General features: G+C 42.6%; 1 protein-coding gene across 14 annotated transcripts in view; it reads right to left on the bottom strand.

Annotated features, from left to right (window-relative positions):
• TANC2 (tetratricopeptide repeat, ankyrin repeat and coiled-coil containing 2) overlaps positions 1-26,584 on the bottom strand; it is a 252,476-nt gene that overhangs the window by 35,125 nt on the left and 190,767 nt on the right. For all 14 annotated transcript variants that reach the window (XM_087770084.1, XM_087770086.1, XM_087770087.1 and 11 more), the window contains 4 exons: positions 20,534-20,765; positions 17,295-17,461; positions 14,623-15,230; positions 616-724 (listed from right to left, as the gene is read on the bottom strand). In XM_087770084.1, coding sequence (XP_087626210.1) covers positions 616-724; positions 14,623-15,230; positions 17,295-17,461; positions 20,534-20,765 — 1,116 coding nt within the window. The remainder of the gene's footprint in view (positions 1-615; positions 725-14,622; positions 15,231-17,294; positions 17,462-20,533; positions 20,766-26,584) is intronic.

Here is a 26,584-nt window from a genome sequence, read left to right as displayed (position 1 = left end):
TTTAAGCACCCACAGATCCTAATACTGTTAATAAATTCTGTATTTCCTGTGACCTTACAAATCCATCCTCTCATTTCCATCTTCTGGTACATGGGCCAACAGGCAAAAGAATGATACGTAATTTATGGGTCATATTGATGCTCACATCCAAGTTTGCCTTTCAATTACCCAGGTCTTAAATGTCTGTGTGAAGAGTAAAATGGACCCATCAATGGTCCCATCATCGGATTTTAAGGACCATCAGATCTTCCCTTTACAATCTCAATTTTGGGCTGGATTCTTCAAAACCACTCCTTTTTAAATGATTTGTTTTTTTCGAGATGTTGTTACAAGGAACTCATCTTGCATGGGAAGAAACCTCATACGATAGAAGACCAATTTTAGGTAAGGAGGCTATCTGCTGAATTTACAGTCTGAAGGATGGTTTCATTTCAAGGATTTCTTATATACCATTGCTAGTTTTCTAAAGCTCACTTCTACATGTTTCAGCAGCCTGAAGCAATCACATTTCTTACAGCAACCCTAAAACAAGGAGAGACTGAACGCTGCCAGTGCTGGCAGATTGTACGCAGCAGGGATGAGGTTGGCATAAGTCTTCATTTTAATTTTTGTTACCTTAAAAATATGTGCTTTGAGAATGTGATGTCCCAGTTCAATAGTTTGCTGTCGATTTAGTTTTCCTTCTTGACGGGAAAACCAGAAGGCAAGTAATGTGTGGCCACTCCTAAAATCAGAAGAAAGAATATGTTAGTATTTGTTACATCGACAAAAGAACTTTTGACAACAGTTTTTGCTCCTGCTAAGCCTTCAATCTTGTCCAGCTTTGGGAAACAGAGCTGGACTAATTCTCACTTGTAAACCACCAACTAACTGCATCCTTTATTATTGGTGATCACTGATAGCTCAAAAAACCCCAAACACTGGAGGACAGCAAAAATAAAACAATTTATTTTCTATGAGTAGACGTAAATTTGGGAACACTAGAGGTACAATTTCATGAAAGGTGAAGTGCTACTTTTATAGTCATTTTGCAGAGGAGAATTGTGCTTTGAAAGCATGCCACCAAACCTGAAGTCATTAGAAAATGATATATTTAAAATATCCACACTTTGAAAAAATGTCCTTTAAATGACAACTACATTCTCCACCCTGTGACACATCCTGCAAAGTGAAGCAACTTTATTTCCATGTAAAACTCCTTCTAAACACATTCTTCAGCTTTTCCAGTAATAAAGATGCTTCTGGCAGCAACCTACCAGGCTGACAACCAAAGCAAGTTAACTGAGCGATACACAGAGCCTTGTTTAAGGCAAAACATAATAAAGACGACACTAACTTCCATCGCAAATGGTGATCTTTACTGACATTTTTAAACATACAAACTTCCAGCTTATAACACAGAAAGTTCAGCATGGCTGGGTCCTCTCAAATACGCGAGAAGCTGATTCTCCGTACACGCACAAAACACATGCAGTGCAAAAAATGTGAAGTATTGCAGCTATCTGCCCCTGCAGGCACGCATGGATGCAACAGCAGGAGATGCAACAAGCAGGGGAGGAGGAACCGAGGCTCCACACTTGGACCTCAGTGCTCTGGGGAGTTGCAGTTTTCTTGGTTTTGCCAACAAATTTGTATTCTTCTTTAAGTCCCTGGGTACTCCCAAGGGAGTCCTTTTTAACCCACTTCATTTCTGGAACTAAATAAAAACGTGACTACGCATAAAAGGAATCAAACCCCTTCCAGCCAAAGAAAATAAAACATGATATCAACTGTGGCTTTCAAAGGGCTTTTAAGGACAGGGAATGTTATTAGCTCATCATGATTTGGTAAAGCAGAAAAGTGCTTTGCGTGGCCAAATGGCAAGTAAATATTACAGAAGACAAGAAGTTTTCACAATGGTGGGGATCTGCCAGTGCCATCTCCATCCAGGGAGAATGATTACCCCTATCTCAAAATAAACTCAGAGTAAAAGTGAAAGACTTGTAATGCCACGGCCAGGTGTTTGGCAAGGTCTCCCCCAAGCCCTGCCAATGAGCCTCCTTTTGGACCGATAATACATGGATTCATTTTAGCAGAGCCTGATGATGCTCTGCCAGACCTCGTGGTACTGGTAGGATGTGGACATGTGCCCGCTGGAGAGGCAGGATGGAAAACAAAACGTCTTTTTCTTACAAGACAGGATTTGATCCCCAGGTCTTGAGAGGTGAAAGAGCACCGCATTCCATTCACATGTAATAAAATAAACTCTTTCACTGGTGAGTAATTCTATTGTGCCTCTCTCCAAAATGCAATTAAATTTACAGAGGCTCCACTAACTCAAATAATATACTACTGTCTAAAATATTTTTATTGACTGATGGTGCCCTTCATACTTAGGGTGACTTGAGCTGAAAAAGAAACTGGAAAAAACCCCTCTTTTTTTGCATGCTTTGCCTGTCATGCTCTTCTCCAGACCCTGGCCTGGCACATGGTGAGATGCCCATATCGGGATCCCGTAGCTCCACGCTCCCCATTACTGCAGAAGGACAAGCTCTTCCAGATGGTGACTCAGCCCATCAAGATGTAGCTTAGATGCCTCAGCCGAGTGCTTAAAATTAGGCAGGATGCCTTGTGCACAGGGCAGTGCCACCGATTTCCACACGTCCGTGCTGTGAGAATTCTCCATATAGCACCAACAGAAGGGACAAAACATAAAAAGCCGGGAAAACAGAAGGGCCTTGGAAGTGGTTGTAGCACCTTAAGTTATCTACAGCTTGTTGTCTTTCCTTTCTTTCACTCTTCCCCTCTTTGTTCCCCATCTTTGGAGTGAGAGGACATCAGGTCACATCCTTTTAAAGGAGACAGACAAATACATTTGCTCATTATGCTGATTAACCTCCAGGAATGCCCACGAAAAGGAGAAATAAATCAGAAGGAAACAAGTGACTATGAAACACAACTTGAGTGTTGCTAGATACAGCTGCAAGTCAAGGAGCGCAGCAATTGCTAGATTTTATCCGTCCCCGTTCAGACAGATTATGAAAACCTATAATCACTCTAATACGCTCAATGCACTCAATAGCTCATCAGATTCACAATGCTGCACTTATGGTTTGGAGAAGAGCCAGTGCATCTACCTCCACTAAAAGGTTGGTGGTGCAAGTTCATTCAGTGCCGTCAGCTCATTTCCTTTCTGGGGAGATTCATCAGGCTGGCGATCATGAACCGCAGCTTTCTGCTCCAGATCTGGTAGTGGCTGCAGAAGGGGACCCTGCAGCCACCCCTCTCTACCTCTATTTTTCACATCACAGAAGAGGAAATAATGCCATTTGTTTGGTTGTTGAGCAGGGCTGGTGGAAACCTCTTTGAAAATGTTTGGGAAGGCTCTGAACGGAGCCGTAACTATACTAATCCTAAGCATGAACTGAAGATCCAGAAACTTCTATTGTGCCTTTTCTTCACAGTGAGAGATGAAGTGCACCTCCTGACACATGAGCCCAGGTTCCACAGTTAGCTCCTAAATTGCTTTTCAGCTGCAGCTGGTAGGGTATTTACCTAAATTTAATTATATGCATGACTTTGGCTGTTATGAATAAGGCATGTATGAACTATTCCAGAATGAAGTACAGTATTCATAAGTAATCCGTTACCTCTGCAATGTTTCCCAGACCTTGGCTTTGGGCTTGTTGGTAAATACTTGCAGTCACTTGTTCTGTCAATGTTAATTGCATGCTAAACCAGACTCCAACAGCACAGGCTTTTTTTCTTTCTTTCTTTTTTTTTTTTTTAATACAGCAGAGGATGACAGTAATGATTTCTACATCAAGGAGCTCAGTGAAATGATGTACTTTGAATTTCACCACTGCAGAGTTTATCATCAGAGATTTTTCTATTTTTAATGTAAGATTTCTTTTTGTGAAAAATTAATAGCACTGCCAGCTCAGCTCCGGCAGCCTTTGTCTGCTCTTGCAGGCTGCCTGTGTCAGTGCTGACTCCTGTAGCAGTGGGGGTGCCTGTGTGGATGTGCACATACATTGATATATAGAGACATAAAGACGTGTCTTCATCCTTGCAAGCCCCTCCGTAGCATGAACTGGTGCACACATACAGCAGCAATAAGGAAGGCTAATGCAAGTGAAGGCTATATATGGGCAGAAGGGGAGATGCTGGGTTCAGCAGAGTGGTCCCTACACATCTGCTCCCTTATTCACCTGAAGCTGAGGCACATATAGCTGTAGGCGCAGAGCAAGGCGATGCAGGGAGGTGGTACCTCGAGCACATCCCTCATCATGCACCCGTCCCTCGTGCCACAGATGGAAAGGTACAAGGTGTCACTAATAAAATACCAGCATGACCAAAGAGCTGTGATGGAGCATGAGGAAACACAAAAGAAAATATTGAAAGCTCACAGATCTGCACTTCATTTATACCGCTCTATCCCTCAGGCAATGTAAAAGAGATTTAAAACGGTGTAAAATTACTCTAGTGTTAAGACATTGCACTACTGGAGTAAAAGACAAAAAAATAAGAGAGAATCAGTCCCGTTTACTTCTGAACCTACCGAGGTCCAAATTCCCTGATGTACACCCACATCTCCCTTCTTCCAGCTAATCCCATGAAACCATTCCAAAATCCAGAGATTTGACACTGTGCCCAGTGAATCTGGTCTTCCAAGAGATGTGTATTCTTATTTTATTCAGCTTTGCAGAGTGCAATTTTATAACTTCGGCACAGAGAATAATGTCTGCTCTGACAAACCCTGGAGCCTCCTTCGCTTTCAGAAGGATGTCTGTCCAGACTGCAGAAAGACCAAGCTCAGCTCAGCGAGCTCCTCTTGAAGGATCATTTAATCACCAAAATTGATTTATTGATTTTTGTAACATAGTTTCCCTCTGATGTTATAATTGCGAATTAACTTGGAAGGACTTAACTTCATACAAGCAAATTCAAACAAAATAGGGAACGCTCTTAAGCATGCAATATTCTTTCCTACAGAATTAAACACCGGTTTAATTTGCTGAGCTAACTGCGACAGCCAAGTTCAAAGCCAAGGAAAATCTTTCCATCCCTTGGGTCAGATCTCATTGCAGCGAGACAAGCTATGGAGTATCTGATCAAAACCCATCACCCTGCCTAGAAGTAACCAAGGACACAGCAGCAGCGTGCTACCAATTCTAGCTGCTTTAGGAAACTGCAGACACACTTCCTGATGAGCGGGACAAAAACCTATGCCAGAATGGTTGCTGCTTGCTTTCTTCAGCCAACAGTTGTCTTATTTGCACTAACCCACTCGTACCATAATCACAACTGTTCATTACACAGAAGAACACCTAATGGCCTCAGCCGTAAGCTAGAAATCCATCACTCCGGGTATTAAACATGAGATTTCCAGGCTAAAAGGGGCCATACATGATTATCTAAGCTTACTTTTTTATAGTACAGGTGATAAGGCTCAATCCACATATCAACAGATGTATGGGTTAGACTTGCAAACCAAGTGCAGTCCAGATAAGGCTCAACCCATCTGTCAATAGATACATGAGCCATAGACTTGCATACCAAGTCCAGCATCCCAGTTTCACTGAAGCAGGTCTCTTAGAAAGACATCCGATCATAATTTAATATTTCAACCATGATGTTATTGCTGCCAAGCAGAAGTGCTAGACTGACTATTTCTGGTTTACAGGAGACAAAGCATTGCACAAAAAATCCATATCCAGTCATCATCCTAACTCTTAGTGCTTCATTACCATTCCCTGTGGCCTTGTGTAGTCTAAGCAGTAAAAGCAGCACAAGCAGCAAAACCGTGATTTGTGTAAAGGAGAGCTAAAGAATTGCACAAACCGCTCTGTGAGCATTTGAAAAGCAGAAATGGAGTCACTTAATGGTGTCTGACCTACCATTAAGAGCAATTTTAATTTAAGTAACAGCATCTTGGCGATGGAGGACTTAAGTTTCTAACATCTCATAAAATCAATAGGCTCACTGGATTTTTCTTCATTGCCAGGGTGTGACTGAACACCAGTAAACCCAATACTATCTGCACAGCTACAGTCCTGTTCACATCTAGAGGGATGTGCTCAAGAAACACAAGCTCCAAATGCAGCCAGCGCTGCCTTGCCCCACGTCCTCGGCCCCAGGCAGGCAGGGGAGGTTGATCCGAGTGTGTGTGAGGCAGCCAGGAGAGGACCAAACAGTAGTTAACAAGATCTGCAGCATTAAGAGATGCATTAGAACATTTGTGCTTAATGACTCCTAATTTTGAATGAGCTGGAAAGCTCCTTACCCCTCTGATGTGGTATTAACAGCATCCACAGCTGTGTCATTCAGGCAGAAAGTTTATTCAAGTAACTTTCAGAGATGTAATAGCAATGACCTCACTGATGCAGCTCAGCTGAAACTGAGACCATGCTGCAGACCTGCTCGCAATCCAGGTCACGTTTTTATTTCTCAACGCCATCTATTAAAAATTCCATAAGTACTAACCATGCTGCACCCATATTTTATCAAGGATGGGGAGTCCATGCCTCAGATTATGTTACATACTTGGCTATCACAGACAGAAGAGGTCTGTAGCTTATCCAGGATAACAGAACTGCATCTGTGTCAGCAGCTGATCCTGGAGAACCTCTACACTATATGAAACTACTGCAGTCGGGCACCAGAACTGCCAAGAGAAGCAGCAAAGAGGAAAACCAGACAACTCTGATGGCACCCTTAAGATTTAAGGTAACAAAAGATACTTACAATGATTTAAAAATACAGAACAAAAAAGGAAGGATAAAGGAGAGAAAAAAAAGCATTTCCAAATGCTTACAGGCACTGACTTAATGAGATTTAAAAAAACAGATCCAGAGAATAAAGATGCAATTCCCTTGTCTCTGTTCAGTTCATAAGGCTTTTCAGAAAATCTGCTGGTTGCCAGGAACAGACTACTTTATATTCAGAGAAAAGAAGCGTTGTCCAAGAGCAGTGTGAAAAGACTGCTGGCATATTTAATAAATATGTGGGATGGGTAAAATGAATAACAACATCTTTCAGTAAGCTCTCCAGTGACTACACAAGATCTCAAAAAGCCAATGGTGATGCACTTTCTGTTCTCATTCAACCTGACGTAATTTAGAATATACGGGGTTACAAAAGAATGGGCAATGTGATTTGGAAGTGCTTTACTGCTGCTTTGACCAGGAGTAAATGACCATGTAAGAAGCGAGATGGAACAAAGTCAAGGCTACTCTCTAGTGAACTTTTGGAAGATAGCTTTGCTCCCTAAGTGGGTTTTAAGATTTGAGGAATGAAACGTTTCTGCTCATTGCAGGGGGGCTGGACTAGATGACCTTTAAAGGTCCCTTCCAACCCAAACTATTCTATGAGTCTATGAAATAACAGGAACAAATTGAGCAACATTTCTTTCTTCAGTCAGCATTGATATTGCCTCTGATTAACTCCACTTCTCTCTTCTTGGTGGCTCCATGCCACAGAATGCATTATTCCATGGATATTTTCTTCCATGAAAATGGTACAGCATACAGAAGTTTACAGTCCAGAAAAAAAAGAAAAAGATAAGATTTTATGAGGACAGTAACTCAAGACACTAAATATATTCAAAAATCCCTCTGCATCCGAATGCTTAGGTTGCATGTCTAATGAGCCAGTTAAAACAAGCTGCTCTACTGATGTCCTTTATGGTGGTAACGATCACATCTGCTCTCCATCTCATCTGTCATGATTTATAATCTGTCTCCCATTTCTCCTCTTCTCTTCCAACTGACACTACAGCTGCAGCCCTGCCCAAATTTCAGAGGGAAAACGTGCAGCTAAGCCACTTCGCTAGACACAGAGCCACCACATGAATAAGTTCAGCTTTCCTTCTCTTCTGTCCTGAACTGCGTATTACACAAGCATTGGCTTCTGACGCTCAGAGAAGTCCCTGTTAACGCTGCCCAACTTGCTACCAATAGCTTTAATGATTTATTTTTTTAGCTCTGTATTTCTGCATGAGATTAGAGTTAACATCCAGAGATGTTGGCGACGCGGATAGCTGCACAAATGAGCTTCCTACATTCATATTGTTGAACTATTGCCCGCTCTTTTTGTATTTCAAAATATACTAGGTTATAAGTCATGGAATCAGGAAAACCTTATTCTGGAAGTCATATGGGAAGCCTAAAAGTTGTATTCTCAGAGTCAGCTCTCCATCAGGTCCCTACTGCTTGGTGAACAGATTGTGTTTGCCCCTCCGATTAAGTGGAGGACACTATGATGGATTCATCTTTGTGATCCAAAAAATATGGCACTCACTACAGTCCGCTTGAGGAGTAAATTAACAGCGCAAGAAACATTGTACTGTCATTCTTATGCTATGGGTATAGACGAAGCCCTGCCTCAAATCACAGGTAAGCCACCACTTCTACCACACTCCACACTTCTGCCAAAATTAGAGCTGTGGAAATGATCTTACAACACCAGATCCCGTGGTGATTTGGTCATTAATTACACTAACTCAGCACAGGCCTTGCACAAGTGCATACGACCGGACAGCAAGTTGGGAAGGAAAAAAACCTGACCTCATGTATTTCGGTGACATGTGGCATCTAGCCCACAGCTGGAGACAGCAAAACGACAAATGACAACATATCCCTCCTGGTTCTGCTGATGCACCAAGTGCTGGCATGTACCTGTACCTGGAGGCACTCAGAAAAGCCCAGCGTGAGCTATATACACATAGAGCTAAAAGAGTGGCAGTCTGGAGCCATGAAAAACACATTAAGAGTGGTAATTCCAATGGTAAAGCAATGCTAAATAATAACAGAAGCAGCAGCACTCAGCTCCCTGCTGCACCTCGAGAGCTGGGGTTACCACTGACTGCCGACCGCTTGTGAAAATCTGATTATTTCATCTCCATCCTCACAAGGTGCTAGCGGGCACTGCATTATTTTTAATCTTCTGCATAAGTGTATATAAGGGATTCAAATAAATCCTAAACCCATTATTTTGCCTCACCTTGAATTCAAATAGCACTTTTGCTTCGCTGAGTGAAATCCATCCCACATGAATGCAGAGAAAACACTTAAGACATAGCCTGAGTTTTGGTGAACACCCATTTCAGCTAACAATAAAGCAGACTGTATTTTAAGAGCTTTTCAGAATCTTATACCATAAAAGAGGAAGAAAGTCAACTAATCCACGCACCATAATGACAAAGTGAGCTACGTATGGAGGAGCTAACTGTGGATAATTTTTAAGAAGCTGATGCATAATCTAAGGACCCACCCCTTAAAGCTGTTTGTTGTATCCCTGAATTTTTGTAAGTATCATTTTCACCGACTTCTTTTCCTCCGAACTTTCTAAATTAATTATCTTTTGACTGGAGATTGTTATTTGTCAATCAGATTAAGCATTCCACCAAAATAAAAAAAAACAACTGTATTTTTTTTAATGTATACGCTCTATCATTTTGCTAGGTAATACATAAAAACATTAATTTTGTGTAGGAAAAGTCTCCACTTGCAGCATGCCTCCCAAGAGAAAAAGGAAAACACAAAATACCTACACTGTATTGTATTAAAAGAGAGCTCTGCTAGAAACCATGGCAACTCAGCGTGTTGAATTAGAGATGCATACTTCTGTCTCGATCACTGCTGCATGCTAATCCATGCAGGGTGCCTTTATTTGGGGTTTCAGGGACAGGGACAGATTTGGTTTGTTGATGTAGAAGGGAAGAGATGAGGAGATGCCCTCAACCTCAACAATAGAGCCACCGGTATTTCTCCCTGATTATTTTTTTTGTGATATCCCTGATTACTAGATATCTTCTAATAAAGTCAATGAGCAGGAGCTGCCTGATAAAGTCTTGGTGCACTGAAGAGAACATCTATTGCAGAGTATCGATTCCTCATGCGGTATTTCCAAGCTTGGGTTTCAGAGCAAGATCAGCCCAGCGGTGCCATCGCTGAACAAGGCAGAAACACCTTGATTTTGAGAGATGCCAAATGGCTGCCTGATCTCTCTCCATACCTGAGCATTCAGCTTTTCCGGAAACCCGGCCACAGATGTTCAGGATTTAAGACTAACACCATGTCTGTAGTATCCATGAGAACAGCTCTGCATCTCCACACAGTGAAAACGTCCTGCGTGGAGCAGGATATTCCTTCAAAGTTCTGTACCAGAAGACTCTCCTCCATCATCACGCCAGTGACTGCTGTCCTCGCTGCTCTTGCTCTTCTTACGGAAGGAAAAAAGCTTCTGTCCCCATCATATGGTAAACCACAGAGTAAGCGCAGTAAACCAAACATCTGTGCAACAGCAAGGAGCCAGAAGCAGAACAGAGCCTTTGTCATGTTAAGGAACAGTTTAATTTCTGCAGACAAAAAGCATTCTTCATTATGCTGACTTGCAGACTGGCCTTAATAAAACCCAGCTCAGCAGAGCTTGTGCTCTGCCTATCCAACACCGCAGCTCTGGGTGGGAGAGACACCTTGGGCTGCACTTCCAGAGTTCAGCAAACAGGAGCAAGCCTACGCCGAAGGCACCTCCTCTGCAGCTTCCCATCTTCTTGGAGTTCCAGCCTGGTGCAGGTCACTTCCCCGGGAGCCGCATGTCCACGCCTGAGTGAGTTACCCTGGACTGCCCTCCAGGCAGCAGAGGGGATCGGGTATGGGATTCAGCTCATGCAAGTCAATGGCTAAAACAGGCCAGATGAATGGCTTCAAGTATTAAAGGAGATCAGAGTGACTGCCTGAGGAACAGATGCATGGATTGCAAGCATCTAAAATTAGGTGAGATGAATCCAAGCCAGAGGTGAAGCGCTTGAGGTGAAGATCTAAATGCTTCATTTTGCTAAGGTCCTGTAGATGCTGTGAAGTTCCCTGAGCAGTGCAGACAAAAAGCCTGTTTCTACCCTGCTCCAGAGTGAGTGGTGATGACAGGGGACACACCACCAGCACCCACAACGCTGGGTCGTCCGCTGTCACCCTGAGAAGCAAAAGCCCAAATTAAGACAGTCATATGCATGCAACAGCATAGAGACTATCTTCTTCCTTCCTTAGTTTTCCTGTACAAGAAAAGAAAATCTGTGAATCTACCTCAAAACCCGGTGTATTGGTTGGAAGAGCAGCCTGGACAGATTAATCTCATCCAGTTTTATTTGTCAGTACTGGAGACATCTCCTGGTGAGCCTGTCATCCCGAGCTCCCTTCATAAATCAACAAGAAGAGACGCTTCCCAGGCACTCTTCATCTGACCTATTTTAGCCTTTTAGCTCATGATGAAACAAATCATTCTTATTTCTCTCCTCTGACTATAAAGCAAGTCTAGACAAGTAACTCAGATGTTGATACTTAAATCTGGACAGAGTAATTTCACTTCTGGGGTTTGTATCTGACTACAGCTCTTTTACTGCCTTGCCAGCGCAAATCACTTCACTTCTGTCTCTCTCACAGTCCCCTCATCAGCAGCACAGGACTAAAACATTTTATTAGCATTGTAAAAGCACGGAAAATAATTGCATGGAAGTTTCTGATTAAGCCTAGGCAGGAAACAGCACAGCATTATAGCAGAATTGAGGTTAAGAAATAAAAGCATAAGAGTGAACACACAATAATAACCACTTTCTCCGTGCACCAAGGATTGGGTCTTTCTCTAAAATGTTTTATGTTATTTGTCAACTAAGATGCTTGGTTAATAGTGCTACACTGACAGGCTGGGGAAGTCATTACTGCAATGCTGGTTAAACACTCTGACAAAGGCTTTTTTGGTGCCCTGTTATTAAACAACAGTGGATGCTGGGGGGGTTCCCCTGCAGGAGCGTCTGCAGCGATAGCGTTCCCCTTTGATGCCAATTAGCCTTTGCTTTGGACAGCAAACGCACGGTGAGTGTTCAAAGAAGAGGGCTAGCATCTCAACAATCTAACACAAAAATCTGGAGGATGGAGATCTGCTGTTTATCTTAAAGGCATAGAAAAATGTGATAATTTCTGGTCATTGTGTTCTTCCTCTCCCCTCTTTTCTGTGCTTCTGAGAACATGGGAACTCATTCTCATTAATGAAACAAGGAAAATTGCCCAAGCTGCAGTGCCACGGACACAAGGCCCATTATCCCAATTTCCTTCGGAACGTCCTCACACCTGGACACTCTGTCAGAGTAAGTCAATTAAAAGCAGCTTCACAAAACCACATTTCACTTCAAAGCTCTTCTCCTGGGGAAAAAAATCAGCCTCAGCAACCGGACTCTTTTATGTATTGACATGGCAAGGTCAACACGCTTCACACGAACGGCGCATTTCTGCAACGCCAGACGATGAACTTCAGGAGCGGTCCATACAGTTGCCACATCTTCTCAATTCCCAAGTGAGCAGAAAGACATCAAACTGGCTGTGAACAAACCAGACGCAGGTAAATTTTCACAGGCTACTCCTACGAGCTCTGTCTGTGGCAAGCTGTGCTTCTTTTAGAAGAAATAAAATGAAAAATCATTACTTATCTTAATCGTCGCTAAGGGTTTACCATGCTCTGAGCTCAACATGTCAATATTAGCTCTTCCCCGAGAGCTGGACAGGAGGATTTTGAGGAGCACAGCAGCTGAATCTCAGGGGGTCCAGTCTATTAATCACTGAAATGTATCCTGTTTCATTATCTACCATCAGAGTATAACGCAATTAGCGCACATTATACATTAGAGATATTCATTAGTCCTCCGGTATGTATGGACTCACACTCAAGGCAGTGGGAGCCTGTTATCTGCACTGCAACTTCTTTTTCGCTAGTGGCAAGGAGCTGAGTCGGGTTAGCTCTGCAAAGAGCATGAGTGTTCCCCATACACTTTAAAGTCACCATTAATTTATCACATGAAATGGCACATATGAGATGAAAAGTGATGCCTGAAAGTTTCCCAAATCGTCTGGACGGCAGCGCGACGTGTTCATGATGTTCATGAAAGACAGCACGAAACCCAAAGCCTAAGCAGAGATCTATCACTTTGCTGGTGACCTGTCGAGCAAATACAGGCTGATTTGTGCCTTCGTGCTTAAATCACACATGGTTGCATGCCTGGTTTCAGTGTGAAAGCACCTAAAATGCAGCACGTTTGAGTTTCATTCTGAATTTGGTATTCTGAGAACACCCTTGCCCATTGCTGTGAGATGAAGAGGAGTATTTCTGGACCCAGAGCACCAAAGCCCCCGCCGTTACTTAGCCATATGCATTGCTACCACACAGCACCCAACACTTGTGGGTGTCTTACCCTAAGCATCCTGCACCTTAATTTTCTTTGTGGGGTAATGAAGGAAAGTAGTGATTTTTCCAAGTTGCTCTCGCTACGGTTCGTTATGGCAAGCGCTGTGTGATTAGTGGTAATTGCCAGGCATGCTGGCTGCTGTCCCCTTGCCCAGCTGATGACAAGCTTTCTTACAGCCAGGCCAGCCAAAACGAGTAGTGCCGGGTGGGAGCAACTGGGAGGGAGAAAGCTCTCAGCTCCATAGGCGTAAGCGCTGCACAGGCATTGCAAACAGGGTGGAAAAGCATTACGCACTGACAAGCACTTAATGACTCCAAGGAAGGATATTAAATAACTAACATTGATTGATATAAAGACACTTGCTGCTGTGAGATGCTTTACAAAGGGTTCGCTCGATAGGATTATTGTGCAGAACCTACTAAAACAGAAAAGATGCATGTTGGGAGGAGCTAGATAGCATTTTTCTGTTACAGCCTGTATACCACAAAACTTAAAATGGTAAATTACTCTGACACTGCTAACAGCTACAGCTGCTTTAATCAGCCAGGTGGCTATTCGTTTCCAGCAGATACCATCAGATTTTCTTCAGACTGGTCATGGGGTCTGGGAGATGCACTGACATGGCCTTGAATCCAAGTGTTTCCCTGATTTTTATAATAATATTTTAAGAAACGGGCAGGCCAAATGGAGCAAAGCTTAGGGGGATAAACCACTAGAATTACAGTCAAGAGTGTCTGTTTCCACTCTTCAGTAGAAACAAAGATAACGTTGTTAATAGTGATCATTTGGTTTAAAGAATATAAATCTAACCATGATTAAATTCTGTTCCCTGTGAGCTAAGCCAGGAACTCAGCTGCTATCAGGACAGAGATTATGGATGCATTTACAGTCCAAAACTGCTAGAGGCTGATTCTGTTATTTTGCTTTCAAAAAGACATTTAGTAGGACTGTGAGGAACAAAACTTCAAAAAGAAGCCAACTGCAAAAGACGTATCCACACTGTTCATCTTTCATCTCCTTATCCTCTACTTCACGTGGCTTTGGTACCTTTGGAGAAAGGGAGGATGATTCCCCTTCTCCAGTCTGAGCTGGCAGGAGTAATCTGCCGAAATGCAGACATCCCTGGTGATGCCTGTATGGGAACTAGTCAGCCTGGTGCCTTCTGAGGAACAGCTGATCTCATTCTGAAGATGACTATTAGGTTTGCTGGGTCAGTTGTGTGCCAAGGGGATGCTTATTTCTTTCCATGAACAACATAAAGATCTAAGGTGACTAGTACAGATGTAGAGATCTACAGACCAAAGTCAGGTGAGACAAATCCATGTCCAACCTCGTAAAATGAAATGATTCAGGTAATAGTATGAGATGAACACGTTTGTAAACTCCGATTTCTCAGGGCATTTGCTTACCTAGGATCACAAAGAAACTTGGTCTTTTCACCTTCTTCTCTCCAAATAAGCCATTCTCGGAAAGAAGGATGAACAAACATTCGCGTCATATCTCTACGTTTGATAAGAAACATAGAAAGGTTCTCCATCCTCTGCTGAAAGTCATCCCACTCCAAAGTGCCCTCAATGTTACCTGCATTAATGGCCTGAAAAATATGTTCATCTGTTAACGGGTGCAGAGATGCCACTGCCACATTCAAGAGAGGCATAACCCGATCAAAGGAAGACTGCGTTGGGAACTTCATATTGCACTGCAACAGGTAAACTTCTGACAGAGACACTGGGACTACTTTGTAGCTGGAGCTTTTTAGTACTAGGTATCCTTTCTCTATGAGATCAAAAGTGAGTTTTAGGTACAGATAGGACCCTTGGCTCAAGGTCTTGAGGTGAGAACTGAGTTTGCCAAATGTAGTGTTGTCCATTTTGCCATTAAGCGAGATGTTGTTCTGGATCTCCGAACTGCTATGTATCCGATGAAGAATATATGCCTGCAGGTCCTGGTCTATGGCTTCATTCTCTTCCAGTCTATCCAAAAATATTCTGTGGAAGGGCAACAGCTTAATTATTTCCTACAAAGAAAGAAAGAAAAAAAAAAAAGGATGCTCATGCTGGCAGTGTTTATTATTCATTAAGTAAACTTAATTCATATTACAATAGCACCTTTGAGACTCCTTTAAGACCTGTTCCATCAGGGCAAGCACACAAGACGGCGGTTTGTGCCCTCAGGACCTCACAATCTCATCTATAATCAAGTAGGTTGCATGTGAAACATGACTGAAATAAAAATGAAGGACGCTGTTCCTAATACCACATCCAGGAAAAGGCTGGAAAATTCACACAGAGCAGTGCCCTTGTTGTTCCTATCCCATCCCAATCACGTATTGACGTGCCACCCCTTCTGCTGTCACGTCAGAGGGAATGGGCAACCAAATGACAGATCTGAGGCCACAAGAAATTTTGCTGAAGCTGAGCTAAGTACCTCCCCAGGAGTGTGCTCCTGCATCACACAGCTGCTATTAACAGGGAAACGCACAGAAACATCAGGACAGACAACAGTGAGTATTTTTCAGTGCAAAAAAAAATACATCTATCTGCTGCACAATAGTGTGGCCAGGGATTCTCTCATCTGTTGAGCTCACCGATGATGTTTATGCAACACAAACTAAAGATCACCAAAGGCCTTTCCAAAGGAATTCTTGTGTCATGGGCTCTCAGTCACTGCGAAACAGGGAGAAATGATGCAACGGAGCTGGACAAGGCAGTTGCAGGAGAAGCCATCAATTCTCCAAAAAAATAAAGAAGGTGAGCACAGTGCAAAACTAAAGCTTGCAGTGAAAACCATAGGGCTGCAAAAGCCCTTACTAAATGAGGAATACAAGTCATAGGGATGCAATTTACCTACAATTACAAAGAGACTTCTTCCAAATGATGTTTAATCTACTGCATTACTGAGCAAAAAACAGAACTGCAGCACAGAACAGCAGATAGCCTGTGCTGTCCTGGTGTCTTGGGGAGCAGCTGCTGTTCCCAGCTACAAAGGCAGCGTGCAGCAGCTGGCTGCCTTGATGGAGCTGGAACCAGCACTCAGCTCCCTGCCAGGAGGACCACAGTAAATCAACCTGTGGATCTCAGTAAATATCAGCAAATCTCAGTAAAACTGCCTAATGGATCTCCATAAAAAATGAACTGCACAGCCCTGTGCTAATGAAAAAATGGCTAATAATGAATAAATGAGAAACGTAGAGCTGCAGACATGCCTTTCTGCCCAGACCAGCTGCTCCAGCTGAAGAGTGGTTATGAGCTGGCTCCCAAACGTGTGTCTTGTCCCTCTGACATCTGTCTCCTCTGGGTTCCTGGCTCCGACACTCAGTGTGAATGTTTCCACAAATGATGCTGCAAATCAACCAGCTCTACTGTGTAACAGTTGAAAGAGCAGATCTGCCCTAACTGGGTCATTGTGTTTGCTTCCCAGCTTGCTCCATTCAGATGAGCAGTTGAGCCAACAAACTAAGGTCAGCTTAATCCTTACGCCAGGAGAGTGGTGAGGAGTAGCTAAGGACAGGCTGAAGGTAAAAACCTGCCCAGCTGGTAAACTAAAATAAAAATACTTAAGAATAATCCAAACAACATTCAGCTTAGAGCTTCAGCACCTGCTCAAGATATTCTTCCTTGAGCTGAATAACATCTTGGCCCAACATCGACTCCTCCAGACAGAAACAATCACACTCTCGTGCTCTGGGTCACGCAGGAGGGGTATGAAGATACGCATTCCTTCGCCCTTCCACACAGAGGAGAGGATGTTCTCGAGCAGCACAGGCTGACATACATCAGGTCCTACCCTCCTAATACGCTCAGCGAGTAAGTAGCCTGTTGGCATGTGAGCTGTCTCATTCAAATGAACTGAACTATTTGCTGATGAACATTTATTGACATGAGTAAGTGATGCTGGATTAAATCCCTGCAACACTGTAGAGTGAGTTTGGGGACATGAATGTAAATCCAAGCACAAAGAAGCCAAAAAGGTAACCTGAAATAAAGGGTCTTAAGCAAATCCAGACATCCACTAAGATCTTCTTTATCAAAGCCCACCATGACAATGACACAGTTTATCACAATTCTTGGTCTCAGCATACCTGTAGACTTGTCCTGACTGTCACTACCAGCTTCAGCCAGGAAGGGAATTTTCCAATCATTTTGCTCAGGAATGATACTATAGTGTCTCCATAATCTGGCTTGTGAAATTCAGCCTCATTTAAACCATCAATTAATATAATGAAATCTTCGTCAGGGATCTTCCTCTCTGAGAGAAAGAGGAAAAGAACAAGCATTTATTTGAAAGGCTAGACACATGACTATAATGTACTGCAAAGTCACTACGGTGTTTTAAAGCATCATGAGATATTGCTAAAGAAAAAAGACGCAGTAGCAGTACCTTTCTTGTGATACATTAATTGCATATACACAGAGGTAGGCCCACACATACGCTATTTCAATTCTTATAAAATACGTGTTTTAGTTATGACATACACAACTGTGAGATCCCACAGATGAAACAGCTAGTCCTCTCTTTAAAAATTACCTCTTCCACAAAGTCTGATGGTTTTTGATGTGAATCAGTATCTTTCTGCTAAGTTTCAATAAACACATTATTAGCGGTTCTCTGTAGCTTTGGTGTTAAACTCTCACCCTGGTGTCAGCCTGTCTTAATTTTTGCAACTGCTAAACAAAGGCTCATTAAGAAATTCACCTCCCCAACACCTCTAGATCCTTCCTATCTGCACACTGGGCACTGGCTTCTTGATCAACTGAGGTCTGGGCAAATATTTTGAAACAGAAGCAAACCTGATTCACAGGCAAAACAGTTATCTGAGGAGAGTAAACCATCAGTCTGCATGCGTGGGGCTGGTCATTCAACGTTTTGGAAGTTACAACCTCTGTTCAGCAGAGACTGTTTAAAACGACTCTGAACTTCCAGTATTGTAAAGGAGTTTGATCACAAGTCTGTAGCCAAACCTCTTTTATAAATGAGTCAGGAGGAATAAAAAAGATCCTATAAAAAGGAAATCACAGACTTTTTAAACAGGATGTTTTTGCTGCTAGTGAATACAGTAACCGAACTGATGTAGACAATGAAGCCAGTGTTTCTATGTCAGATGCTGAGAGCTGAGTATAGCTTTATAACTAATGATACAGATTCTTTTAGACTTGCACCTGAAGCTCAAGAGTATCTTCTCAAAGGTAATCTTGCCTAATAAACTCAAAAATGGGTGGGAAACAAGAGTCTATTGTTGGCATTTGCTATTGCTGTATAAAGTTTGCTCTCCTTTGAGAAGTACTATAGATAAATCCTGCTATCAAAAAGCTCAGTATTCCTAATCGCAGGTTAGCTTTTCCCTTTGACTTTAATTTGCATCAGGAAATTTTCTATAAAAAAATAGCACAAAATGTTCATCGATGACATGAGCAGTCTCCGTGCTGTTCCAGGGAGAACAGAAATTACTGCTGAGCATTGAAATCCCATCTTGTCCTCCTTGCCTTATGTTACCAAGTTGCGTTTATTTCCTAACATACTGTTAATATCCATATGAAAACCACATATTTTGCATTAAACTACCATAGATCCTTTTTCAGTTAACTTCTCAGTAAGATTATTGGGTACACTAGAAAACACACTTTATGACTCTCTGAAATCTTGGAGTGAATATAGTGCCTCAGTTTTATACCCACATCTCATGTTTCTCATAAAGCCTGAGGCAGAGAGGAGAAAGCAGGAAGTAGGGGAAGAATCAGAACTTTGTTCTCCTATATATTATTTAGATTCCTTGAGATTAAAAAAAATGTATTTGAGAAACATGAATCTAACCTTCTCAGTGACATTCACCATTAACGGCTGTGCAATAATTTTGTCCCAGTAGCATTAAAGCTTCAACAGCACCTTGTAAAAGACCTGCTGATATATTTACAGAGTCTTAAATGTTATATATTTTAAAACCAATTTCCAGACACTGTTCATTTTGTTACAAAACACTTGGTGCACATTAGCTTGCCAGCACTCTTGATCAGCAAGGTTGAAAGATGGGAGTCCTGATCATTGGCTCCATTGGAGCTGTGTTGAGTGCAGAGCCCAAGAAGGGGAAAAAAGCTTTTATATAAAATTTTTACACCCCCCAGAACTTAGGACCAGATGGGGGTCAACCTGCTTGGCAAGAAAAATAAGCATCCTTCGAAATGGTCTGAATTCAATAGTTGGAATACCTCCCAAGGAGTTACTGTAATAACCACGTATTATTTCCCTTTAGAGCAGCGGTTCCTAAATGTAGCTTTTTTTTTTTTGCCAAGAGTGTTGGTAGGAAAGAGTAGCCATGCTGCTCCTACAGTGACATTTCTCCATGCCAGGAAAATCAACTGCTGTTGAGCTGTGCTAGCTCTACATGTGCTTTGTGCCTAGTGGAACCACGTTTGTTGGACCCAGATGCTGCTGCTCAGAGTTTGGACACTGTGTTTTGAAGAGATGATTTGAACGACAGGGCTTTGAATTTGGTAGAAGATGCATCTGTTTCACGTTGGTTCCTACACTGTCATATGTAGGGTGGTAACAGAAAATTATCTGAACTATTTTTGAGGCCAACTTGCAGCACACCATTTTAATAAACATCGTTTTGCAGGACAACAGAGTCCTGAACTCTGCAACGCTCTGATAGTTTTCATGGCAACGAGCAAAGATGTTAAATTTAGTGATTGTCACAACGAATTAGTTATATCTTGCAGAGGAAAGAAAGAAAAGGAGACAAAACCAACGCTGCATTAGAAAAAGCTCTGAAATCTGTAATCAGGATAAGGCTTGTTACCAGTTCCCCTAGAAGCTTTACACAGGTTATCTATAGACTTTTATGGTATCAGCTCTTTTGGTGAAAGCTTCAAATTCTCAAAAGCCCACTAAATAATGGCAGGGAAAGGGAAAAGCATTCACCCCCTAAACAAATAAAACAGAACACATTGCCATAAGCAGAGCTGTGCATGGAAACTGTTGCTTGTTTTCACCTTCCGAACTGCGAGGCCACGTTTGGGATGTGGAAGAAAGCAAGAAAAGAGAAAGCCAAACGCATGCTGTCATTAGTGTTTCATCTACTGCCCTGAAATGCACATCAGGAGGAGAGGGGTGGTTAACCCCTCGCTTCCAAAAAAGCACGATGGCATATTCTCAAGCTTCTTCAGATCTCACCTCTTCCCTGCAGCTCCTGAGATGTGACGGAGAAGGATTAGTCTATGGCTTTGTTTAAATGCCCAGATACAACCAAGCAGCATTTTTAAAATAATAATAAAAAAGGTGTGGGGGAGCTCAGGGGAAGTGTAGGGACTGTCATTACAATACCTTTGTGTAGATTTTCCAAGGGCTCCAGGACTCCCCTCCGGAAGGAGGCCATGGGGTCTTGCACACAGGACCTCAGGCTGAGCATGCTCTGCAGGTGGGGCTCTCGCAGGAGCTGCTCCCTGTATGCAACGAACTGCGGCGAGCGGCAGAGCAGCGCGGCCACATTGTGCACAAACTCTGGCACTAGGCAGGTGTAGGCATTATCAGCTTGGCAGTAGTGATAAGCGACAACCTAGCAAACAGATAAAGAACAAAAAATGTATCCTCCTCAGGCGCGAGTCAGGCAAGTTGTTAAAAGCAGCATTTTTTGTTTGGTGAGTTTGATGTATTCTGGCGGGTGAAGCCTTTAAGAGAACCAAGTGTTAACTGCCCGTGACAAGAATCCAGACGAATCGGTTGGTAAAAACAGGCACTGATCCTGAAAAATGACTGGACCTGCCACTTGAGGAATAAATGAAATTAAGCTGTAGCTGCTCACAGAGATGGACAGTGACAGTAGCTGACATATCGGAAGCAGCGTGCTGAGCAGGGAGCGATAGGATTGTGCTCCAAGCTCTATTTAAGGACTTGGCGTTGGTAATAACTTGTGATTGTTTTCTTGAACTTATTTTTTATTTGCTGTTTTCAAATGTCAAGCTCTGTAGAAGCAGGCAGAGAGCACTAGCTGAGTACCTTATAGCAAGGTAGCATCTGCAAACAACAGATTCCTGTGAAGGGAGGGGGGGAATGTCAGGCTTACTATACATTACTCATCCACTGTGATCCTGCTCTTCATTCAGAAAATCAATTCAATTAAAAAAAAAAAAAAGAGAGAAACCTTCCTCTCTCCCAGTTCACGTAATTTTCCCCGCTCTTCAAACTCTGCTAGAACCCACTAAATTCTGCCCACTTATTAAAATAAACAGAAAACCAGTGGTATCTCTTCAGTTCAGTCTGTCAACTTCCCTGTTTTCTTTTGCAATATTAAAAAAAAGGCCCATAAAAATCTCTCTTTGCTTGTAAAGCACTGCGCAGGCTGCTCCAGTACCGCTCCATCCACCAGCTCCTCCTGCTCCCTTGCTGGCGCCAGCCTCCTCGTGGCACCGCCTGGCCATTTGGTGCGAGCCTCTGCCAAGTCAAAAAGCTCTAATTCACTGGGTTTTCTTTTCAAATGTCACTGATAGTATCCAAAAATATCCCAGCAAGGCAGGTGGGATCAGTTTTGTACCAAACCCACCGTTGCCCTGGAGCACCGTAGCACAGAATACAAATATTGCAAAATAAACCATATTTCTGAACTTGGAAAGGACAATATAACTGAGGACACTGCGCACACGAGATTTCTGTCGCCTCTCTGGATGCCTTGTGAGCTCAGATGAAATGTGGCCCATGGCTGCTGGCCCTGATGAAGGCTTTCTGGCTTTCCACCTGCAATAACCAGCCCTCGGTTCGCAGCAGGCTCCAAGGCGGACGGGGGGGCGTATCCAGCCTCTGAGCTCTGCCACTGCGAAAGATGGTACCGAGAAATGAAAACATCAGGCTGTGGGGTCCTCACACGTTGCTGGCTCAGCACTGGCTTTTCATTTTAAATAGAAATACATGAAATTACTGATGGGGTATAAGGCAATAATTTCCTTTCACAGTCAAAATGAGGTGTGATGCATACAGTGATGATAAAGCTAGGCTATTATTTCAAGCATCAAGCCCTAATACATGTGCTTAAGCTTTAATGGATACCTCCAAATTCCTAACAGAATTTTTCCTACCAGCCAGTTAAAATATAATGTATTCCCTTAGAAAACAGCACTGGGTAAAGTAATAATAAAGGTAGTGATTTCTTTTCAAAAATCCTATTTATTTGGGGATTATAACTTGTGGATTCCACAGTATAAAGTTCTTAAGCGGCTGTCCTTTGATATCAGGTTCCCAGTAACAAAAAACAAATTGCTGCACGCAGAGGTCTTATTTCCTACACAATAGGTGTGTAGACACAAAAATAAAGTCTCCTTTTTATGAGAGGCCAATTAACTTCTACCAGGAACCTAAAGAGCCACGCCACAGAAAAGGGGACATACCTAGTACCCATGAAGGGAATGGTCACTGCTAGATATTGGGACGTACATAGAGTTACAACCCAATTAATTTAAGCCCCTTCACGTACATTCTTGATCCTTGTGCTGGATTTACTGGTATATTGACTAAGCCTTAAACGGTAGGATAAATGCAATGCTTACGAGGTGGATCTGAAGCTAAACCAGTAAGCAATGAAGATTTTAGAAAGGCAGTTGAAGGAAAGGCATTACAATGTTCTCAGAAATGCAACTGTGCCGAAATTTCAGCTTGATGTTATTTATTCTCCGTGACATTTTCTCCATCTTCAAATCAAAGAGAGACTGCCAAAAGCCAGTGCTGCAAGCTGAGCCTGGTGCTAGAAATCAGGCTCCTTGCTTACACAACCAGAGCTGGGTGGGAAACAGTTTTCTCATCCTGTGAAACTTTTCAACGTCTCAAAGCATTTCCCTGTTCCACCCTTGGGAATGAGACCGAGGTTAACATGAAAAGTGAACAAAAGAGACTTCAGGACAAGCAATGGGTTGGTGTGGACGGGGCTCAAGCCCAACAGATTCAAACCCTGTTTTCTCCCCTGTATTAGGCGAATGCCTTTAATACCTGGCCACTAATGCTCTGGGGAAGGTCTCTTTCCAATTATTTTACTTTATATACTTTATTAATTGCTCAAGAATCCAGCAAGAGAGATGGATTACCATCTCCACTGCTTAGGATTCTCTTCTAAGATACAGGAGACCATGTCCAGACCTTGCTCTACATCTGAAATGACCACTCTGCATGCTAGATGTAATTCTGGGGTGTTATGAGTCTCTCCTCCTTTTGCTTGGCTGGACAAGCCAAGAAGTACATCCAAGAAATAAAAATAAGAACTCGTATAGCCTGGAAATAAACTTTTCATTGAAAAAAGTGTGCTCTCAGTAAAAGCTTAATTTTCCATAAATCGAACTATTTTGCTTTAAAAAACTGCTTGAAAAAGTTTCAACCATCTCTCATCATAAACAAAATCCTTGAATTAAACATTTAATTTTATCTAGAAACTGTTACAATAAATTAAATCACCAGGGAACAGCACGCTCTTCCAAAAGTATGGGCATGCATGGATGTTGTCACCAATAAACATTTATTTTTGTCTGATACAATTTAAGGTGTAATTTTTCTAATCATAGTTTCAATTTGAACTTTGTCATCACATAGTACAAAACACTGTAAACACTAAATTGGACTTTCAGAACTTTTAAACCTCTGTTTCAGCTGTCAGGTTTGTTAAATGATGTTTACAAAGTTGGAAGCTGAAAAATTCTTTGCTCTAAAGTTTGATTAAATTTAAATCACTGGATTGCAAACATAAAGTATACAACACCTATAAGCAACTCTAGTGCAAGAGAAGTGGATTACAATGGAGGATGGGAAAAGTAACACCCAGATCAAGAGAACTGTTCAAAATATCTGTTTATGTCATTTTTCTAAGGGCTGAGAATGCAGTTTCGACAAGTCGAGTGACTCCATGCTGAGAAACCAACGCATTATGTTGTTTATGTTAAATATCAAATGCCAAAATTTACAAACTTGTATAATTTCCTTTCTTGCTTGAAAGGGAGATTCAAAATAATTCACACTTGTACGATGTATATTTTACTTCCAATGATTACCTCCTCTCCTAAAATGATTTTGAGAGTCTAGCTGGCTACACACCAAAGAAGTATATTTATCAGGAGCTTTTTGGTAGCCAATTTCTTTAAACATGAATTATGTGTTCTAAGGCTTGAGAAACACCAGACGTGGCAAAGGCAGAGCACTGCGTCTAACAGACCATGGCCAATGTTCAACATGACCCCATTCTCTCCTGAGGTGGAGTGAAGGAGTACCAAAACTCTCATTTACCCAGAAATTACACAAACTTCATCTTCTTAACCGTTAAAGCAGAATTACGAAAGACATTTCTCATATTCTCTTTAGGTGTTAAATCCAGTAGGTCTTCAGGAGTCTCTTCTCCCAGCCTTTCCAACACCAGCCATCCTGCTCTCTTCTTTCTGCCACAACCACTTCCATTTCTCCCTTCATCCAGCCTCACGTAACCTTCACCATCCCTACCACCCTTTCTGCTCTCCTTCCATTCGGGTTCACTCCTTCACCCACCCCTTTCTTGGATGCAGGACTCGGCAACAGTGTCCCATCGTGACATGCAGATGCCGTCCATGTTTCCTGCAGTTCTCCTCCCCACACCAAAATGCTTTTCTAAATCATGGCCATGCAAACTGCACCCCAGATCTCCAAGGCCAAGCTACCAATTTCATCTGGCTTGTACTACACCGGCATTTGCATTTGCCCAACCTGAAAGGGATTTTGGCTCAGCTAAGCAGGTACGGAAGAATTCCATGAAATCAGAAAAAAAAGGGAGATTTCCTCATATAGGTCAGGACCTATGAAAACAGCTGCTGGAAGAAAAAGGAAGACATGTGTGTGTTAAGAGCAGAACAGCTATTCCAAGGTAACAGAAAATACCAGTGGATGAGGACGGGGACAGCTGCATGAAAGCAGCAGGAGGAAGAGGCCAGAGAGAGCAGAAAAAATGAGGCACAAAAGAGATTGTGTATCACCTATAAAGTACAGAGCAAGAGAAGTCACTGAATTGTGAAGGGGGGGAAAGAAAAAGAGAGAGAAGGGGGAGAAGATGGTATGTCAGGAGAGGCAGGAGATAACAGTAATATGAGAAAGACTGGAAGGACAGTGTGAACATCAAAGAAGAAAGAGAGGCTGAAGATGGCTCAAGGGAAGTAAGTTATTTTTACTTAATAGGACAGGCCAATTTTAAGCAGTTCTCCGGCACTATTTGTGAAAAAGAATAGCCTCCATTTGAGAAGCATTCTTTTGACACCATGCCTCTGTCGTGATTTGTCTTGGCTTCCTTCTGTAAGCGTGTCATGCAAAGAGGCCATCCTGCCAACCCCCCCACCAAAAGGACCAACCTTGCTTACCCATGAGCTCACAGCAACACCCTGGTTCCTTCAGTGCTCTTAAAGGGCTTCAATGTTGTATTTTAATTGTACTTCCACACCTAGTAAGATTTATCTCTTTTTGACCCATACAAAACAGCTTCAAATAAATTCAGTGTAATGCTTTTACCTGCCAAAATGCCACTTGCCAGGCATAATGTTGGTTGTAATAATCCAAATGGAAATCAGCACTGCTGTGTTTTATCCATTGCACATGACTCTGCGTGTATGTGGTGACCCAGTTTATTGGGAACGTTCATTACTTTTACATAGCCGAGTATGCCAGTAAATGCCCTCTGAAACTCATTAGTGTCGCAGGGCATCAAGGCTCAGAAGTAATGAATTCCTCCACCTCTGCATAAGGTAGGAGTACTCCCTTTCTTTTTATACGCCTGCAGCAATGATAATGACACTTTGGCTTATGGCTTGGAGGATGGAGGGGGGCAGAGCCTCTGAAGCCACCAGCTGTGCCCAGCATCAGCCGAGTGCGCTAATGCAATGGATGTGCAGCTCCTCCACCAGCTGCTCTACGTAGCGTATGACCCATTCGTGCAGCAGAGCTGGCTTTCAGGTCCATTTGTTTAAGTGCTGCTACCACGAGCAACCACACAGCATCCAGAAACCCAAAGAATATAGCTGTTCGGTGGGTTATTTAAAACTGTGTAGCCAATCCATTAAAAAACCTCTGTGAGTAAAGGATAAAACCTTCAGGGAAAATGGGGAAGGTGACCCTAACCAGAGGGAACACAGTTCAGGCTGCTTCTTTTGAGCTGAGCTGCTCTCACCTTGGGCTATCGTACCTCTGAACGGTGCTGGTGCCTGTTGCTAGAAGGCAAAGGTCACCTAGGACACGTATTTGTGGGTCAATATTTTGCAGCACAGGCTAGGGGTGGTGGGAAAGGCTCTCGTTTCATTTCTCTGAGATGAAGGACCAGCTCTGGACAAGCAACTTCACGCTCCAGCTGAGATGCATAAGCCCAAGTTACACATTGCCCAGCATCACTTGGAG

The sequence above is a fragment of the Nipponia nippon genome, unplaced genomic scaffold (genome assembly GCF_047370975.1).
Source record: "Nipponia nippon isolate SJK-2023a ecotype South Korea unplaced genomic scaffold, ASM4737097v1 scaffold_32, whole genome shotgun sequence".
Taxonomy (NCBI): domain Eukaryota; kingdom Metazoa; phylum Chordata; class Aves; order Pelecaniformes; family Threskiornithidae; genus Nipponia; species Nipponia nippon.
The sequence above is the reverse complement of the archived record's forward strand: the minus strand, read 5'-3'. Positions and strand labels throughout refer to the sequence as shown.